Genomic DNA, 21,901 nt, shown 5'->3' on the forward strand with positions numbered 1-21,901 from the left:
AAGGTAAACAGACCTAATTTACCTATGTGCACAGGAATCCTACAACAGCTACCTAAAATGTTCAGAAATTCCAGGATGATGTATGTGTAGTGAGTTCAAAAAACAATCAGTCCAATAAGAACTGAAGTTTTGGAGACTCAAAAATTAACATTTTGAAGGAGAAAACACAAATTCCATGCATTGGGAAGAATAAATAAGAAGCTGGAAGGCATCAGTGGATGATATCCTGAAGATGCCAAAGTTTCTTTTTACAAGAAACCAAAAACTCAACTACAAGAAAGTCATGATCCAAATACAGAGCTAACTGAGATGTGGCAAAATGTGGAACTGATGTCACATTCCAACTTGACCATGAAGCTAGGAGCCTTCCCTTCTGAGTGGTATGGGGATAATGAATGGAGAGAAAGAAATGCACTTGCAGCAAGCTGGCTCACTTCTGGGCTCGACAATGAGATTATTTAGAGTCCTAACAAAGGAAATGTTTGCTAGTGGCTTTTAACTTTTTGAGAGTCCACCTAAAAACAAAATAAAGACAACTTAATGATGATGATAAAACAGATACAAAGGCCGTCAATTTGGCAACAGAAAGACCAAAGGCAGGGTCATGAAGGTGGGAAAGGGACAGAAAGAGGAACTCTGGAGGAAGAAAAGGGCAATTATCCTCTCATCCCACAAAACCAGTGATACAGAGCAGAGCTATTATTATTATTGTTAAGATGTGAGTTCTCCCCATATTGATCTATAAATGCAAAGAAATCAAATCAACCTCCAGAAGGTTTGGGTTTTGTTTTTTTGTTTTTAAGAAATTGACAAGGTGATGCTCTGGAAATTAAAGGATCTAAAATAGCCAAGACAACTTTGAAAAAGAACAAAGTTGAAGAACTAATATTACTTGATTTCAAGACTTATTATAAAGCAATAGTCACCAAAACAATGTAATACTGGCATAAAGCAATCAATGGAACACACCAGAGAGCCCAGAAATAAAGCCACACAAATACATTAAATCAACGTGGGACAAAGTGCAAAGGCAATTCAGTGGAGAACAAATAATCTCCAACAAATGGTGCTAGAACAACTGGATATACACCTGCAAAAAAATATGAACTTTGACCCACATCTTGCAAAATGGATCCTAAACTTAGTATCTAAAATAAATAAAATTTACAGAAGAAAACAGCAGAATAATCTTTGTGACCTTCTGTTAGGCAAAGATTTCTTAGATGCCAAAAGCATGATCCATTAAAGAAAAATTGACAAATCAGACCTCATCAAAATGAAAAATTTTTACTCTTCAAAATACACTGTTGGGAGAATGAAAAGACAAGTCACCGTGGGGAAAGAATTTTAAAATCAGAATATATAAAGAGCTCTCAAAACTCCGTAACAGGGGCGCTTGGGTGGTGCATTCAGTTAAGTGTCTGACTCTTGATTTTTTGTCAGATCAGATCTTGAGGTCCTGGGGTCGGGCTCTGTGCGGAGTCGGCTTGAGATTCTCTCCCCATCTCTGTCTGCCCCTCTTGCTCATGCTCTAATAAATAAGTCTAAAAGAAAACTGTATTTAAAAAATAATCACAAAACCCTGCATAATAAGAAAACCACCTAATTTTCAAAGTGAACAAAAGATTTTAACAGACATTTCATGGAAGAAGATACCCAGTGGTTGCCTGGCAAGGAGGGCAGAGGAGGGAGGAAGAGAAGCATGACAAAGAGGCCTGAGGAAACTTAGATGGTGGACGGATACACCCTTATCTTGACTGTGGTGGTGGATTCATGGAGTATGGATACAGCCAGCGTTATCATATTCTGTAAATATGCAGCTCCTTGTGTGTCAATTCTACTTCAAGAAAGCCACTACAGTCTAAAATACTTACCTGAAGCAAGGGAATAACACCGTAGGGGCAAAAGGAGTCAAGGTCAGGAAGAGGTGAATATGGCCAGAGGACTGCGAGGGAGAATCAAGGAGAAGGGGAGACTTTCTCTAAGCTTGGCTGAGTTCGGGAAAATGGAAAGGAGGGGCAAAGAAAACAGATAGAGAGAAGGAAGAGCAGAGAGAACGAAGAGCGATGATCACGCCGGACCAGAGCTGTGTGGTGCAGAACCACAGGGAGCCGAGCTGAGCCCAACATGAAGCTACAGGGTGTGGGGGCCCTGGTAAGGGCTCCAACACCAACCACAAGTCTGCTGGTTAAGAAGCAGTGAGACTGATGGCAGGAGTGCACGTGCGCTTGTAAGTGTTCGATGAAGGAATGAGCACACAGATTAAATGCACGGAGAGGGAAAAAAGGCAGAAAAAATATACATGAATTTCCTGTTTCTAGACTACAACAAATGGAGTGCTAACAGAAGAATGGGATCTCCACTGCACTAAAGCGGGCCCATGGACTCTGACCACTGACTCTGCTGAACATGACGTCCCAACAGTTACTCAACTTGCCAGTAAGAGATACGACAATGAAGAGACCGAAGTCATATATGGGGTACAGCAGACCAAGGCAAAGAATCTGGAAGGACACAAAGCACGAAGAACCACGGAAAAGAGCAGGCCGGCCACAGCCAGGATGCAGGCCTCAGGCCCGGTGCTAGGCACTCATGTACATCATCAGGCTGGGCCTCCGTAAAGCAGGCTGGTGCATTACCCCATTCTAACAATGGCACCACCAAGGTCAGAGGTCAGGTTATTTTCCCAGGGCCACCTGCCTGGGCAAAGGCAAAGCCAGGAAGCACATTAAGGTCAGATGCCAATACTCAGGCCCTTCTCACTTCATGCTTCTGCCTCTTGGAGGAACAGGGCAAATGAATAGAGAATGTTCAACCCAACATTAACCTTACAGGTAAGTCTATTTTCTACTTCTAGTAAACATTCATCACCCAGCTGTAGTTTATAAGGAAAAAAGACAAACATTGCTTCTATGGAAATCAGTGAAGGTAAGCAAGTTTCGACTATAGAGTTCACTCAGTGATGAATAAAAGTACTTTTTATTATAAAACATTGAGGTTCGCAGACAGAATTTTAATTCCCTGCAATCTAGATTTAAAGTTGGCAGTGGGCATGGTCGGGGAGACTGTGGCATAAGAGCTGAGCCACCCTTCTCTACCCCAGGGGGGCTCTGCCTTCTTCCTCCGGCCTCCACTCTCACAGCACCTCCACAGAGCGGCTCCTGACCCGCCGACCTCTTCTCTCCATCGTTGCTGACCACACTTGCTCTTTACTCATAGCTCCTGAAATTATCTACTTTATTTGATTATTTATTATCTCTCTCTCCCCTCGCTCTACCCCCAAAACCACTACCAAAAATAGCCCTCATGGAAAACCCTGCCCGGTGCCCAGTCTGTAAAAGGCAATCCATCGGGAATCGTGGAAAGAAAGGGCCAATCCCACAAACTCACATCTTTACGCATCTTGTGTTCTGCTGCCTGAATCCTCTGATCCATTTCCTCTTCCAGGGGAAGGCTGCATGGCTGCCTTGTCCTGGGCTCTGAAATTCAAGAGGGTGCACACCTTTTCACTGCAACATGCAGAGATAACTTCAACCTTGTCTATCTCAACCCCTATGTTACACAGGAGAAGAAACACACTATTTTAAGTAATATTCCCTGTTCTTCCACATAGTAAAACAGGATTGGCACTTTGACCATTTGGGTGTAAAATAACAGTAATACTAGATATTTAGTAAATGGTATAAATTAGACAAAATAGTGTTAACCTAGATTGTGGCAAAGAACAGCTAAAGATATCAAATCACTGGGAAGCTGTTGATAAATTCTGAAAATCCTTTTTGCTTCCACGACTGACAATCCTGGACCAAAAAAAAAAAAAAAGGAACCCTACGGCAAACAGATCTTTGGATAGAATTTTGAAATGCTTTATAGAAAACACACAATGTTATATGCTCCGATTAGAAGGGGATAAAAGGAATCTGAACAATTACTTCTAATCATTTCCCTAAAGTTCTAGCATAAAAATAGTCTTTACATTAGAAAAATTCTGTTTCCTTTACTAATCCCCAAATCACCTCTCTACAGATGCAGAGCACACTGATTTGCCAAAAAGTTAGAAATGGGAACATGTCATTGAGGAGAGTTGTGGCATAGTTTTCCGGAGCAACTGGCTGGTATGGAGACATCTGTCACACTCTACAATGGTCGAGGCTGCAGACGAAACCCTAAAAAATGTATTTTTTATTCTCTCTCTCTGATGTATGTCCTATTATCTACGTTTCTCATTCATAAGTCTTGCCTATTCAACTAGATGACAGAGCCGCCACGGGATTTAGACGGTCAATGACATGACATTGATAAAAAGTAGAGAGGCGAACCATAAGAGACTATGTACTCTGAAAAACAACCTGAGGGTTTTGAAGGGTCAGGGGTGGGAGGTTGGGGGAACAGGTGGTGGGTAATGGGGAGGGCACGTTTTGCATGGAGCACTGGGTGTTGTGCAAAAAGAATGAATACTGTTACACTGAAAAAATAAATAAAATGAAAAAAAAAAAAGAAAAAAAAAAAAAAAAGTAGAGAACAGAACCTAACATGGGGCGCCTGGGTGGCTCATTGGGTTAAAGCCTCTGCCTGTCATGATCCCAGGGTCCTGGGATCGAGCCCCACATCGGGCTCTCTGCTCAGCAGGGAGCCTGCTTCCTTTCCTCTCTCTGCCTGCCTCTCTGCCTACTTGTGATCTCTGTCAAATAAATAAATAAAATCTTAAAAAAATTAAAAAAAAAAAGAACCTAACATAAGATGTCCTGTCTCCCAGTTTGATGGCTCTGCGACACCATTTTTCCTGCTTTCCACTTGCTGGCTCCCTTGTTAACAAAGTCTGTGCGTACATTACTTTAATTTCTATATAAAGGTCCAAGTGAGTCCTGAGGGGTGGGGAGAAGGCCCCAAAATAAAATTCTTGAGTGACTTACTGCTATTTTCCCCTTGTGTTTTCTTCATTCTTACCTGACAGCCCGCCTGAAGAGATGTTAACCTCATTTGGAAAGTTAGCTATTTCTGGTTTGTTTATAAATACCTGCTATATGACATCTAAGAACTACTTATCCCCACAGAAAGTTTGTTTGGTTTGCTCAACTCTGGGACTATTAAACAGCCAAGTCCCACATCCCTCTTCCCCCTATTACCATTTTTCCAACCACTCCCTCTCGATATCCAGGACTGCTCCTGAATGTGTTCTTTCTGCCTTCCTCACTTCTGAGCAACATTTTTTTTTTTAATAAGTCAGGTATCAGTCTATAACGACACTGTGTTTGCCCCAGCAATTCCTAGCTCATAATGAAATGTCTGTTGTGAATTCCTAGCTCATAGTGAAATGTCTGGTGTGATGAAGACTGTCCACTCTATCCTAGTCCAGGGCTCCCATCCGGACACTGCCCATCCTTCAGGTCCAAGTGCAGAGTGAAAAGATAGAGATCTGCCCCCATCCACAACCCCAGGTAAGGATGATGGTCCTCAGCTAAGAACACAGGAGAACGTCACAGTCACCATGGAAAGCACTCCAGTGAGGTCTCTGGTAGTTGGGACAGAGCCTGACTTTGGCTCCCACTCCAAAGCTGAGCAGCAGGGAGACGACAAGCAGGAACACAGCTCAGCACAGGTAAGACATTCCCTCTGCAGAGGGACATCTCATGATGAGAATGAAGAATGACATTCTTTTTTCCCTTGTGGGTTTATATGGTACTATCCTTAAAGGTCACATATAAATTTGTGTGTGTGTGTGTGCACATGCGTGTGCATGGATGTTTGTCTCTTTTAAGAGATAATCTTGGACACTCTAAAATGTCTGATTCACAGACCCACTCAATAAGTGGGTCTGGGGGCGCCTGAGTGGCTCAGTGGGTTAGGGCCTCTGCCTTCGGCTCAGGTCATGATCCCAGGGTCCTGGGATCCAGCCCCACATCGGGCTCTCTGCTCTGCGGGGAGCCTGCTTCCTCCTCTCTCTCTGTCTAGTTGTGATTTCTCTCTGTCAAATAAATAAAATAAAATAAAATAAAATAAAAAAATAAGTGGGTCTGTGAATCACGCCTAGTTTACAGAATTTGGAGTTCATAGGACCGCCCTACTCTCCTACTGAAAACCCCTAGAAGACAAATTTGAGAGAAAATTTCAGACTCAGGAACAGAAATGTTCATGATACCTCTACTCTCACATGACTCCAGAACTATAAAAAGTCCTATGTAGCATCAGTGTTTGAAAACACTCCAATATTTTAATTCCCTTCACTTAAACTCCAAACGGTTAACTAGATAGCTTCATCATCATGTGGAAGGAAAGAATAAAGAGACTGAGGCATACCCTCTCCTGCCCCCTTGCAAGTGGGGTGCATCCTATCAAAGGGGCCTTTACAAGTTCTGGGCAGAGGCCAGCAGGACGCGCCTCACCCTCAGAAACACTGGTGAAATGGCCACCACGAGAAGCCACTATGGGGCACAACAGCCAGGAATTACAAGAAACAAAATGCTCTCTTTCCCCCTAAAGCCAGAGGACTGCAGTCCTTCTGGGGAACAAAGAGGCTGACATCTGGACTGTAACACAGGTAATCCCTTCCTCTGCCCTGGGCTGCTGGTCAGACCAGTAAGATATCCTATGTAAACCAGCTACGGCTCACACAAGCCATAGGACAGTACGGGCTTACAGCTTTCTGTCTTCCAGTTCAGGCTGGGTGAGGAGGGCCGGAGACAGGAAGAATCCCACCACTGAGCACCCACCATGTGGTCAGCCTGGGGTGGGGGGCTCCACCCAGGACATCATCTCCTGGCCCTCCACACCCTGAGAATGTGGACGTTTACAGTTTCGTTCTGCAGACGCAGGAACCTGCCCAAAGTCACACACCGGCCCATGACCAGGCTGGGCTTCAAGGGCTGTCCTGTCTGCCTCTCCAGATGAGACATTTCCGGTAGGCTTCAAGAGGATGGATATACAGTAACACACCTGTCAGAACGGTTCTGTACGGAATCATTGGTCTTGAAAAGTTTATAGGATAGGATCACGGTGACCTACTGATGGACTGCTGGCTGTCCTTACAGCATCCTGCCTGACTCAGCCTTCATGCTGGCCCAGCTTAGGAAGCTCCAGATGCCCGAGGTTCAGGAAGTCCACCCACATCATAATGGGATCATGCAGTTCAGCCCACGTGCCTCCTGGACACAGAGCCAGTTAAAGAACTTCCCTATACCACTCAGAAAGGAAGGGCTTTGGGGAACCTGGGTGCCTCAGTCGGTTAAGCGTCTAACTTGGCATTCTAGTACAGCTCATGATCTCAGGGTCATCAACTCGAGCTCTGTGTTGGATTCCACGTCCACATATGAGCCTGCTTAAGATTCTCTCTCCCTCTACCCCTCTGCAACACCCCCACTCACATTCTATCTCTCTCTTTATTAAAAAAAAAAAAAGAAGAAGAAGAGGGGTGCCTAGATGGTTCAGTTGGTTAAGCGTCTGCCTTCAGCTCAGGTCATGATCTCAAGGTCCTGGGGTTGAGCCCCATGTCAGGCTCCCTGCTCAGCGGGAAGCCTGCTTCTCCTTCTCCCACTCCTCCTTGTGTTCCCTCTCTTCTGTCTCTCTCTGTCAAACAAGCAAAGAAATCTTTAACAAAAAAAGAAGAAGAAGAAGAAGAGGAAGAAAGACAGGAAGGACTTCAATATCTCTTCACTGCAATGGGCAGGTTTTCCATTTCTGTGCTCTGCAGTTTGATCTCATGGATAAAGTTCCTTATAACATGCTCGTACGACTTATTTAGTCTTGGCTCCACAAGGTTGATGTTTAGATACAAGGTACTAACTTGCTCTTTTCTGCCAAAAATAAAAAAATAAAATTAAAAGCTAAATTAAACAAAGTAAAAAATGAAAAGGCAAATTTTCAGAATACTTTCAGGAATGAGACACATAAGAACCAAAAAAAGCAACAATAACAGGAGGACCAGAAAGGAAAGACGAGCAGGCAGGCAGTGATGCTGTGGCACTACTCTCCGTACTACTTTTTTTTTTTTAAGAATTTATTTATTTATCTGACAGAGAGAGAGAGAGAGATATCACAAGCAGGCAGAGACACATGCAGAGAGAGGGGGAAGCAGGCTCCCCACTGAGCAAAGAGCCCAATGCAAGGCTCGATCCCAGGACCCTGAGATCATGACTTGGGCTGAAGGCAGAGCCTTTAACCCACTGGGCAACCCAGGTGCCCTCTCTGTATTTTTAAAATTTTAAAATTTTTAAAACAGCAAATTTATTATTTCCTAGATGTATTGAGGTATGACTGATAAATAAAAACTCTCTATATTTAGGTTTCCCAGTCATGATTTAGTGTTAGAAGATGTAGACTGGTGAGGGAAGAGAAAGGCATAGAGAGGGATTGACAGGAAGGGGCAATTTTTGTTATTACTGCAGGTATTTTTTTTTTAAGATTTTGTTTATTTATTTGACAGAGACACAGCGAGAGGGGGGAAAGGAGCAGGGGGGTGGGAGGGGAGAAGCAGGCTTCCCGCTGAGCAGAGCCAGATACAGTGCCATATCCCAGGACCCTGGAATCACCACCTGAGCCGAAGGCAGACGCTTAAGGACTGAGGCATCCAGGCGCCCCTTGCATGTATTTTTTTTAAGAGAAAGGTAAATGAGGACATCTGATTGGCTCAGCTGGTACAGCATGCGACTCTTGATCTCAAGATCATAAGTTCAAGCCCCATACTGGGCATGGACCCCACTTGAATGAATGAAAGAATGAATAAATAAATAAGTAGAAATAGAAATAGAACTTGAAAAAAGAAAGGTAATAAGAGGTACAGGAAAAACAGGTAACCATTAAACTGATGAATAACATGTTCCACTAATCCCTTATAAGACATATTTCAGCCTTTATGATCATGAGAGTGAATGTACCTGTTATTTTATGGTCAGTTAAAAATTACTTCATATAAATTCACATGTATTGGGGTGCCTGGGTGGCTCAGTGGGTTAAAGCCTCTGCCTTCGGCTCAGGTCATGATCCCAGGGTCCTGGGATCGAGCCCCACGTCAGGCTCTCTGCTCAGCAGAGAGCCTGCTTCCTCCTCTCTCTCTGTCTGTTGCTCTGCCTACTTGTGGTCTCTCTCTGTCAAATGAATAAATAAAATATTAAAAAAAAATTCACATGTATTTATATGTGACAATCCTAGCTGTCATTACTAACTTTTATTAAAAGACACATATTCCAGAGTCGTTTCAAAAGAAAAACTGGGCAGCTCAGCTGCTGGAGGACAAAGGAGCGAGTCAGTGGGGCTAGCAGTGTTTTTGATTCAAGTTCAGTGGCTGATACCATAAGGGTACAGAGAGAAGACTCTGTGAAGACACAGGAAGGTGGCCATCCAAAAGCCAAGGAGATAGGCCTCATCAAGAACAAACCCCACAGGCACCTTGATCTGAGACTTCGAGCCTCCAGAACTGTATGAAAATAAATTTCAGCTGTTTAAGCCACCAGTCTCGTATTTGTTACTAGAAATTCATAGGCAACCACAGCAAACAACAAAAGGTCCAACGTCCCAGAGTGACTTAGTGGCAGAGCTGGGATTCCACCCCCCGTCTGAAGCCGAAGACCACATGATTCGCCAGAACGTTATTTTTACTTCCCAATTGTGTTAAAGCATCTGAGCCGTGGCAGAAGAAATGGGATCCAAAATTAATTCACAGAACTACAAACCCCTGAAAAATATGAGGTGTATATTAACCTAGAGGCTTAGTTAAGCATGGCCTCAAGATGTGTCCGTGAGCTATAAACTCCCCCAGGTTTACGCTTATAAATAAACTTCTCTGTCTGTGCAGAGGCCAATTATGATTGAAGAGAACTGCTCAAGTGCAATATTATTAATAAAGCTGCAGGATTAAGGCACTTTATTTGATATAAGATGCAGGAAGCGGCCATCATCCTTCCCATCAGAGCTGAATACAAACACTAGTTGCAATAGTGAGCTGTATTTACTGGAGCAGTGAACAAAACAAACAAAAATGCTCTTGTACTGTCCCAAGCAATTTCAATGCATAACAGGATTATTAACTTCTTGCCTTTTGTCAGTTACTGATCACCAGCAAGATACAAAACATAAAAACTTTCTCCTTAATAGGAACCTGCCTGTCAGAGATGGCTATTAAGATATTGTCACCTAGAGTCCTTGCTTCTCGACTAAGAGCCCAACAAAATGTTCACAAGCACAGGTCACCAGATTTCAGGACTTTCTGCAAATTTCAAAAATAAGAAAGAAACACAATAATTTATAAAACTTTTGCTGGTCTTGACATTATAGAGTTTCATAAATGGTATTATGAAAAATATCTGCCAGATATTTTAGCAGAAATATGTGATTATGGTTAATTATTGTGCGATAGACTACATGAATACTCATCTATCCTGCTTCCTATTACAGGCACACTTCCCAGAACACCAGGCAGGTAGACAAGGGTCATGTGACTAGCTCTGGTAAACGGTAAAATGTGTTGGCCACTTCCATACTTGTTCCCTAAAATCCTTCATTAGATTTGAGCTTCTATTCATTCATATTCTCCCTCTTTCTCTCTCTCTCAGCATCTCTCCCTCCATCCCCCTTCCCACTTCTTCTCTACCGTCCTCCATCTCTCTTCCTCACCCCTACAGCAGAAGTGAAGAATTTCAATATGGCGAAGCCATGCGAGAGAATGTGCTTGGCTTCCTGAATCACCACACTGAGCTTAAGTGCTCAGCAGGGCTGTATGACCGCCTCAATCTGAATGACATACAAGAAAGAAATGTTTGTATTTTGTAAAGCCACTAGGACTTGGAACTTCTTTGTTACAGTCAGTTTGAACTTAAAAGGTTGGCATAATAGTTTCCTATTTTGTTTTCGTTTTTTTTTTTTTAATTATCCTCTTCCAGATTAAATTACTTCTTCATCTTTTTCCTTGATAACTATGTAAAAGCTTCCATGACCAGGGTAAATCTTTAGCACCACCACCCGCTCTCTCTCAGGGAACAAAAGACTACTCGGAAGCATCCTTTACTGAGGCAGACACTTATTAGGCACCTTACATATGCAGTCCAGGCAGTGATCCAGAAGTTACATGCACTAGTCACTTAATCCTCACAGCAACGCTAAAAAGAAGTTACCACCAGCATCCTGTTTACCAAAGAGGAAACTGAGGCAGAGACAGCTAAATACTATCCTGGTAGCAGAGTCAGGATTCCAACTCAGCCCATCTGGCTCCAGAGTCCAGCTTCCCATAAAAGAACTAGCCCTTTGTGCTGAAACTAAATGCTGAGCTGGTCTTAAGGGACCCCAAGGGCATGTTTCCACTTAAGAAAATTTAACATAACAAGATTTTTTAAAAATTGCTTTGGAGGAGGCTATGCATTATTGCTGCAAGGACTATCCACATTACAAAGGGTCTCCTTTAAATAATGACTGCATGATGAGGATTAAAATGAGGTAATCTTATAAAATTTTGTTTACCTACAGCTATTTGGTTGAAAGCACTATTGCAGACAATAAGGCCCCCTCCCACGCTCCCCAGCCCCCATATATCTGTGTATTTCATTTGGTCTGTTTCCGTGAAACTAGAGAACCATGTGGATTATGCCAAGAGACAGCCAACAGAACATACTTGGCTATTCTGACATCTGATGAAAAAAACAAAACAAAAATTAAAAAAAAAAAACCAAACACCTTACTGCTGCAAGAGATGATACCTGGTCCCTCTCTGTGAGCTTTAAATGCTATGCCTTACGCTAGCAGCTAAACACATGCGGGTCCTTCCGCTCAAAGGCTTGGTGCCAAGACAATCTTTGTTCTGCTCCTAAGAGTGCCACAGGCACGGCCTCCCCCGGTGTCCTTGCTCCCCACATCAAAGGTTAAGCAAGCAGAGAATGCACAATGCCGCACACACAGCTCTGTTTCCTTCTGGCCTGACCCCAGGTGGCACATGTGAGGACTGAGAATCATGCCTTGTGGTGACAAGGACCAAAACGCTTTTGATTCACTGAGTCTGGGGCCTCATCTCACACAGCTACATTTGGTTATAAATACCACCCAGAGCGGTTTACAGGTGCATTTGACAAACACTAGGTAAAAATTAAGGGTCAAGCCATAGGTTTTAGTCAATCAAGACAACACACATTCTCTACCCTTCTGTGCCAAGAAAGTCTCTAATACTAAACATAATCTAATTTATGTCTGAAGGAAGAGAGTGAATAAAAGGCAGAGAAAGACATCAGAGAAATACAGATCAGAGAAAAACACACCCTGAATTACCAATTAGATTTAGATGTTTAAAACCTGGGCCTATAATATTACACAGCCATCCAAAAAAAAAAAAAAAGAAAGAAAGAAATCATTCCATTTGCAACAACGTGGATGGGACTAGAGGGTATTGTGCTAAGTGAAATGTCAATCAGAGGAAGACAATTATCGTATGATCTCACTCCTATGTGGAATTTAAGAAAAATAAAAAACAGGGTCATAGGGGAAGAGAAGAAAAAATAAAAGATAAAACCAGAGAGGGAGAAAAACCATAAGAGACTCTTAATCATAGAAAACAAACTGAGGGTTGCTGGAGGGGAGGGGATGGAGGGTTGGGGTAACAGGGTGATGGACATTAAGGAGGACATGTGATGTAATGAGCACTGGGTGTTATATAAGACTGATGAATCACAGCCCTGTACCTCTGAAACAATAATACATTATGTGTTAATTAACTGCATTTAAATAAAAAAAATTAAATTAAAAAAATCTGAGCCTATGAATCTCAATTGATAAATTACAAGATGACTTGTTAAAAAAAAATAAAGACAGTAAGACAGTGGGGGTGGGTAATTACCGATGAACAATTCACAACTTAGAATTTTACAATGGTCCGGGGGAAATAAGCATTTTAAGTCACAAATATTCCCACTGAGACTGAAAAGGCTATTACATGAACTTAGAAGAAAAACAGGTCCACTTAGGATGTGTACAAATTATAAAAGGGTGACATATTTTCACAGGATTGACACTTACCATATACAGACATATCTACATCGACGTGTACACACCGGAGTAGTGCACTGAGAATGCCTGGACACCTCAGCTCTACAGACACCTCTGGGTAATAGTCAAGCACAGATAATGCCACTGCACACTAAGGAACACGATGACCCAGTAAGATCGTTAGGAAAACTGTCTCTTAGATCCCGAGTCTCACTGCATTAAGCATTAAAATAGGGGGCTAACGTAGTCATTCAAACATAAGTCAATTAGATCTAAAACTCAAGACAGTTTTCTACGAACAAAAGCTAACAGTATAAAGCCACCAATGTCTGCATTATCCCATACCAACATCCGCCATAAGAAAACTGACATTACGGGGCGCCTGGGTGGCTCAGTGGATTAAGCCGCTGCCTTCGGCTCAGGTCATGATCTCAGAGTCCTGGGATCGAGCCCCGCATCGGGCTCTCTGCTCTGCAGGGAGCCTGCTTCCTCCTCTCTCTCTGCCTGCCTCTCTGCCTACTTGTGATCTCTCTCTCTCTGTCAAATAAATAAAATAAAATCTTTAAAAAAAAAAAAAGAAAAAAAAAGAAAACTGACATTATGATCCCACCATCTGAGTGCAGGAAATTAAAACATCCATGCCACCTAAGGCATGGATGCTAGATCCTGGAAGTAAAATGTTAAGAAACAGACTGGCTTCCTTTCCCCCATTAGACCCATCATGAAAATTAAGTACAAGATATTCTGGCAGTATAGACAGGGGAACATGACCAGCACTTGGGGGATAGCCTGAGGGATGAGTAGATGTCAATTAGGCAGCCAGTGGGAAAGGGGTGAGGGGGTGGTGGCCAATCCCAGGCACCGATAACCACAGGCTGAAGGGGCAGGATTGGGGGGAGGGTGGGTAAGGCAGCCGCTCCTACAACCAGAAGAAGTTGCTGGGGCTGGAAAGCCAGGAGCAGGGGAGGTGGCAACAGCATCAGACGTGGACATGGGGTGAGAAGTCAGCAGGAGCCAGAAGACACAGCAAAGACATGGGAGGACACACTGGAAGTGTTACATGGAAGCAATGACTTGATCAAGTCTGCATCTTAACTACTCCCATCTTCAGAAACTTTTGGCTGAAGCAGAAAAATGAGCACAGGATTTTGCAACAAGTCTGTGGGGGGAAAAAAATAAAGCTAAGTCCAGTGTCACTGAATCCAGAAATGTACAACTTCAGAAGATTTCATGAACTTCGACTTTTCTTTGTTACAGAATATGTAAAATTATAGACAATTAGAATCTGATCATACCAACAGATTACCTGAACAGAATAGAGAGCCCATAAAGAGACCTGCCTGAATACAGTCAGCAGATATTTGACAAAGGAGCAAAGGTAATACAGGAGCAAAGATAGTCTTTTCAACAAGTGGTGCTAGAACAACTGGGCTTCCGCTTGAAAAAGAACAAATATAGACACAAACATTAAATCATTCACCAAAATGAAGTCAAAATGGATCATAGACCTAAACATAAAATGCAAAACTATAAAACTTTGAGAAGATAAGGAGAAAACCTAGATGACCATGGGTATGGTGACAACTTTTTAGATACAACACCAAAAGCATAATCCATGAGAAAAAGAATTGATAAGCTAGACTTCACTAAAATTAAAAACTGCTCTTTGAAAGACAATGGCAAGAAAATGAGAGGATAAGCCACAGACTGGAGGAAACATCTGTAAAAGACACAACTGTCATCTAAAATATACTCCCCCAAAATCCTTAAAACTCAACAATAACAAACAACCTGATTAAAAAATGGGTCAAAGACCTTAACGGACACTTCACCAAAGAAGATGTACAGATGACAAGCCTATGAAAAAATGCTCCACATTATATGGCATCAGGGAAATGAAAATTAATACCTATTATAATGGCCAAATTCCAGAACATGACAACATCAAATGCTGGTCAGGATGTGGAGCAACAGGAACTCTCATTCATTGCTGTCAGGAATGCAAAATGGTAGTCACTTGGGAGGACAGCGTGACAATTTTGTAAGAGACCAAACTTGCTCTTAACCACACAGTCCAGCAATCAGTGCTTCTTGGTGTTTATCCAAAGGAGGTGAAAACTTATGTCAGCACAAAAACTTGCATATGAACGAACAGGCAGGCCACTTTGGTCATAACCGCCAAAACTGGGCAGAAACCAAGATGTTCTTCAGTGGGGTGAGTGGATAAACTATGGTACATCCAGATGAGGAAATACAAACCAACACTTGAAAAATGAGCTACCAAGCCATGAGAAGATATAGAGGAACTTTAAATGCATATTACCATGTAAAAGAAACCAATCTGAAAAGATTACATACTACATAATTCCAACTCTATGACATTCTGGAAAATGCTAAACTTGGGGACAGTAAGAGATGAGTGGTTGCCAGGGATTGGAGGGGAGGGGATAGGATGAATAGGTGAAACACAGAGGATTTTTAGGGCAATGAAAACACTCTTAAGATAATATGATAATGGGTATGTATCACTGTACCTTTGCCTAAACCCATATAATGGACATGAGTGAACCCTAACGTAAAATAAGGAATTGGGATGGTTATAATGTGTAAATGTAGGTTTATCAATTGTAACAAATATATGATTCTGTTAAGGGTTTGCTGATGATGGGGGAGGCTGTGAAGGTGGGGGGGGGGCAGGGAGGATATGGGAAATCTCTGTACCTTCCTCTTAATTCTTCTACAAACCTAAAACTACTCTAAAAAATAAATCTTTTTCTTTCTTTATTTTTTTTTAATCTGACAGTTTATTTCTCTTTTGCGGTAAGAAAAATGGGTATATTGCTACTCAGGGGACACCAGCTGATCTTTCTAGATCAGACAGTACCAACCGTACTGTCATTTGTCAGTAAGTGGAAAGGCTTATCCTTTTACTCCCACACAAGTTAGATAAAAGTTACTGACTTCAAAACATACTTTTATTACATAGTGCACATACTTTCAGAATAAACCCCAACTAACTGGAAAATAAATGCCAACAACTAAATCTAACTCTGCACCTAGAACAGGGTGGCAGTAGCTCTGTTTTTTTTTTTTTTTTTTAAAGATCTTATTTATTTATTTGACAGAGAGAGAGAGAAAGAGATCACAAGTAGGCAGAGAGGCAGGCAGAGAGAGTGGGGGAAGCAGGCTTCCTGCCGAGCAGAGAGCCCGATGTGGGGCTCGATCCCTGGACCCTGAGATCATGACCTGAGCTGAAGGCAGAGGCTCAACCCACTGAGCCACCCAGGTGCCCCGGCAGTAGTTCTCTTTGTGACGTTCATGTCTTTCCTTCCAGACACGGTGTGCTGTGTGTGCCTCTCTGACCACCATCGGCCTGACGCCAGCCGCCTCTAACTGGAAGTGATTCTGGTCTGTGGTCTCACAAAAGCTCTCGCTTCTCATTAACTCAGTCACAAAGCAATTATCTGACTCTCCCTTCTAGAGAAAATAATGGTCTCTTCGGCTTGGTTCCACCATTCCACAGAGAGACAAGCTAGTCCAGCGCCCGGGCCTCTCTTGGCTCTGCTCTGCTGCTGCTCAGAAGATGGTCCAGCCCAGGTGTTCAACCACCAGTGCCGCACCCAGGCCCCCTGTCCAAATACATCTCCCACAGGTAAAATTCTTTCAGGATTCCCATGGCCTTCAGACGTATTTTACTTCCCAAAGTACTTAGATGGGTAGCATTCCTGCCAAGATTTTAAAATGGAAACTCCCTGGGAGATGATTCAAAGTCTAGAAACGTTTCAAATTGCAAATTGCTTCCTATTTGAAATCACTGGCATTTAGTTACTGGGAGTTCGCCAATGGAGGGAGGAAGACAGAAACAGCAAGAGGCACGGCGCTAAAGGTTTGGGGAGGGCACGCTGCTCACCGCTGAGTGCTGCTTCAGTCATGAGTGAATAATGCCTGGGGGAAGTGTAATGGCCTGGCTAGATCAAATGCTTCCTCCTGACATCCTGGTTTTGCCAACCAGGGCAAAACACTTAGCCTCCTGCGCTCCATTCAGTTTCCTCAGACATAAAGTGAGGAAAGTGATGGAAGCTTCCAAATAACGTAACTCACCCAGACTGAGGCACACTGTAGGGAACTGATAAATGTTGGCCATCATCACCATCTGTTAATGCTCTTGACTCCTCTACCCTAATGAGTTAGAAAGAAGTAGGTGTTTATCTCCTGTGTATCTCTGGGTTGTGTTTTGGGGAAAGAGCCAAAAGGGAGAAAGCAGCGGTGTGGAAACTTCATGGACAGAAATGTTGTCTTATGGGAGCCAGTGCAGGGAAAACTGAGAAATGAAAATGGGTCATGGCTGAGGTCAGTGCTCGAAGCTCACAGTCCAAGGGTATGATAGCATGATTTATAAGACATATATATATTTGGTCATTCAGATGACCCAAAATGCATTTCTTAGACATATATGGTCTTCATTCATAATTCCTGTAAACTTTCAAAGCCATAAGAGTGAAACAGGACTCTCTTTATTAATGAAGGTGATTTTTAGACCACCCCCCCCAAAGAGGTGGATAGTTGCCAGGAGGACCAACCGTGTGATTAAAGGTTGAAACTTTCAGTCCCCTACTCCACACCCTGACCTTCAGGGAGAGAAGGGGCTGGAGGTTGAAGCAGCCAATGGCCAACAACTTAGCTTATCATGACTACATAATGAACCCTCCATATAAAACCCAAGAGAATATCTTTTTGGTCCTTTTGGGAGAGCTTCCATAGTTGGGAAACCAGAACACTTCATGTGCCACTGAGCCAGGCCCCAGACTCCATGAGGACAGAAACTCCTCTGGTCAGGACCTCATTCTGTGTATCTCTTCATATGGCTATTGGTTCATACTTGGCCTTACCCTTTAATAAAGTGGTAAATGTAAGTAGATATCTCCCTGAGTTCTGTGAGTCTCTCTAGTGAATTAACTGAACTTAAAGAGGAGATTGTTGGAACCTCCAGTCAGTTGGAAGCACACATAACAGCCTTAGGTTTGTGACTGGTGTCTGAACTGGGGGATGGGGCAGTGTTGTGGGACCTATGGAATCTGATGCTCTCTCCAAGTAGACAGTTTGCTGGTGTCCAAAGACTGCTTTTTTGGGGGGGTCACACCCACATATTGGAATTGGGTCCAAATACTCCAAAAGAAGGAGTCAGTAAAAGTCTTAGGTAAAGCACCAGTCAGAAAATATTTACAATTTCTGTTGCAAATACTCAACCCTGCCACTGTAGCATGAAAACAAACACAGACAACACACACATGAATAAGCTTAACTGTGCTCCAATCAAACATTATTTACACAAACAGGCCGAGGGCCCAATGGGTCCTCCTTGGATCCCTGTTATAGTCTGTTAACATAAAGCAGGCCCTGAGCACAGTAATGAGGATGGGGCAGGGCAGGCCTAGCCCTCTATATACAAGGAAACAGGGCTTTGGTCACATCCTGCCCCTACGTGCACATCAATTTATATTTATATATGGATACCACACTGTCAGTGTGCTCTGGATGTGTACACACACACACGTGAGAACAGGTACTTCTTTACTTAAGACTACTGACAAGGCACATTCACTCTCCTGGTATTTCTCTTCTACCAGCTTACCTGGAGTCAAGTTAAATGTAGGCATAATCTAGTAATGTAAGGGCAAGTTGGTGTATTTACACAGAAAATTTCTGTTTTGGTACGAAAGATAGGAGTTGGGAAGAAAATAAAAGACTGCCACATCAGTTCCTGCACAAAATTTTTCTTTCGATGACATCTGTCTCCTTCCTGGGTTTACCCAGGACAATCTCATACTGTTGTCCTGTATTCTGTCCACTTTGACTTTAAAAAGAAAAAAAAAAGGAAAATTCTGGATAAATGCACAGGAAAAAAGTTACATTTAGAGTACGTAACTGTTAACTGTTACTGAACTCCATACTAACTATGCATTAAAGTTATTGACAGCTGCATTACAATGAGTCAAGGGAAGCTGGTGGATTTGCACCTTTTACCTCCAGCTTTTACCCGGGAGTGTGTGATACACCCTTCCAGTGGCGAAACTTCTCATGAACACGTGGCTAAATGGGAAGACAACCAGTGATAAACCCATCTCTCCTTTCCTGACCCTTTTCAGACACAGCATAACAAGGCTTTTCCTTTCAGGAGCCAGGAATAGAATACTCACTGATAAAACAAATTAGACTTGGATAAGAGAAGCTGGAGACTGGTAAGTCCACAGGACTCAGAGGGTGCAGGAGAAAGCCTGGGGACGGCTGCCCTGCTGACCGCCTGGGTGACCAGTCCATTGTGCTACTCTCTGCCAGGGGGCTGTTTGGCCAAATCAGGGGAAATAAGGAAATCAGAGGCACAGGGTACAGAAAGCAGAAGTCGGACCGTCCTCCCACACAGCAATAGGAAGTATCTGGAATGCTCTTGCTACTGGAATTTAACCAGGTTAGTACAATTTAAATGTATGTAACTAGTTATTTTGTTGAATGATGATGCTTTACTATTTTGCAATAAACCCTTCTGGAAACCATGAGCTCAAGGAACAACAAAGGTGTATGATTAATAAAAAAGTTAAGAACCAAATTTCCTCTCTACAAGAATGATGGTGATAAATGTGTAACTTGCTCAAAATGTTTGTCAGCGGTCATTGCCGAGGGGAGCCCAAGGACACATGACACATGAATGGAATGTGGTGTCCTGGACAGGATGCTGGGGCGCAAAAAGGACATTAGGGGGAAACTTAGGAAATATTAATAAACTATGGACTTAAATTAATACTAATGTACCAATATCAGTTCACTGATTGTGACAAGTGTACAGCACCAATACAAGGTGCTAATCATGGGGGAAAGCGGGTACACGTAATAGGGGAACTCTGTAATGGCTTCACAATTTTTCTGTAAATCTAAAAATATTCCAAACAAAATGGTTTTTTTTTTTTTTAAGTTTGTCAACATTTAGCCTCCACCATGGTGGACCAGAATGATACCATTAACCACAAAAACCAGAAGACAACAAATTTCCTGAAAAAGCACAGCATCTATCTTTTAGAAAAACTGTTCAGGGTCTGCGAGGTCACTCATGCAGCTGCAGAATGAGAGCATGTAAAGTGGGACCTTTCCCTTCAATCAAAAGACAATGCTTCTGTATTGGTTCCGTGCATTTTCACTTCCAAGTTTCCTTATACAAATACACGTGGTGAAGTGACAGGTGCTTACGTGCCTCCATTAGCCAAAAAAGAACTTTGCAGAGGTAAATGAGGCCAGTTTGTTATCATTCTGATCAATGCCTCAAAAAGAAAATCGGTTGAGTTAATTCCAATAATGGTTTGATTTCTTTTTTTTCCATCACTTCATGACATCCCAGTAAAGCTTTTAGAAATTCATTCTGTGGAAGATAAAACTTCCGAACTTATTACAAATGTTACTATAAATTTCATGAAATATAAAAGTAAAGCACTGTGGTTAAAAATTATCATAATTTTTACTAAATTAAGCCATCTATGAAGTAGAACTGCATGTGGAAATGGTGCTGGTGCATTTGATGGCATCCAGACAGGCTTTGATATTCTACCAACTGAAAGAGAAGCTGTTGCTATCAGAATTTCAAATATATGCACACATATAATTAAAGCATCGAAACATTTTTGTCATGATTACTTTTTCTCTGTGGCTTATCATATTCAGGTTTTGGAAACATTTAAACCTTTGAAGAACTACTTAGCAAATCGCCCTATGTTTGCTGTAAACCTGTCCCCTAAGTTGGCATTACATTTTGCTCAAAATCTGTTGGAAAACTTTTATCAAATTTATAAAAACTGTCTTCAGTTTTTGGAGCTGTTAGCAGATTGGAAAAATAAGCCTGAAAACAGGAAGGCACTGATGAACTAAACAGATGAAATGAGAGCTCAAATGTTGCACAAATTCAACCCCAAAATTCCATAATTATGATTTGGAATATCTCAACTTCCTATTTGTATTTGATTACATTTATACTCTGAACCAAAATGAAATGAAATTGAAAAGGCCTACAATTTTGAAGCATCTCAATATGGGAAAACATTCATAAAAGTCATAAACGGAAACAAACTTATCCTACAAGTCTTATCTTGCAAAACTTAAGAAAGAAATCTGTCAAAGTGTTTGTCAAAGAAAGCTCTTCAAAGGGAGGCAGAAAACACAGAGCTTGTGACCATAAAGGGCAGAAATATTCATTCACATACGTAAGTATCAACACTTCTCTATACCAAAACTAAGTTGAGAATATCCTCCATTTATCAGAATTTGCTCTAGACTTATTGCAGGGTTTTCTCTATGATTTTATGTCAGCACTTGGACAGGGAATGTTTTCTCCATTAAAAACATGATGACCTGCAGAGAAGAGTCACTTGCTCAATGTCAATAATTTCAAATTTAATATCAAAATCTTCTAAAGAGCATTACAAGCAATTTGATGGGGCAGTAAAATCATAAGGACCACAATGAAAAAAAAAAAAAGACATATTCTTCAGGAAAGTACAAGATAAGAAACTGATTAAAGTACTTAAATATTTTCCAAAAGTAACTATCAGAGGCACAGGGTACAGAAAACTTACACAATTTCTTTAATCTTCACATAACTGGTTGCAACATTTTCTTTGCCTTTTTTTTTTTAAGATTTTATTTACTTATTTGACAGATAGAGATCACAAGTAGGGAGCGAGGCAGGCAGAGAGAGAGAGAGGAGGAAGCAGGCTCCCTGCCAAGCAGAGAGCCCGATGCGGGGCTCGATCCCAGGACCCTGGGATCATGACCTGAGCGAAAGGCAGAGGCTTTAACCCACTGAGCCACCCAGGTGCCCCTTTTCTTTGCCTTAATGTATATAAAATGTGTATGCATTTTAGAAATAACTATTTTAACTTTTTTTTTTAAGATTTTATTTATT

The 21,901-nt window shown here is 42.0% G+C and overlaps 1 protein-coding gene across 1 annotated transcript in view; it reads right to left on the reverse strand.

Annotated features, from left to right (window-relative positions):
• Positions 1-21,901, reverse strand: part of LOC123952604 (ras and EF-hand domain-containing protein-like) — a 164,009-nt gene that overhangs the window by 27,384 nt on the left and 114,724 nt on the right. The window contains 3 exon segments of the mRNA XM_046021859.1: positions 3,391-3,479; positions 6,771-6,903; positions 7,652-7,790. Of these exon segments, the coding sequence (XP_045877815.1) occupies positions 3,391-3,479; positions 6,771-6,903; positions 7,652-7,790 (361 nt within the window).

This window comes from Meles meles, chromosome 11 (genome assembly GCF_922984935.1).
Source record: "Meles meles chromosome 11, mMelMel3.1 paternal haplotype, whole genome shotgun sequence".
Taxonomy (NCBI): domain Eukaryota; kingdom Metazoa; phylum Chordata; class Mammalia; order Carnivora; family Mustelidae; genus Meles; species Meles meles.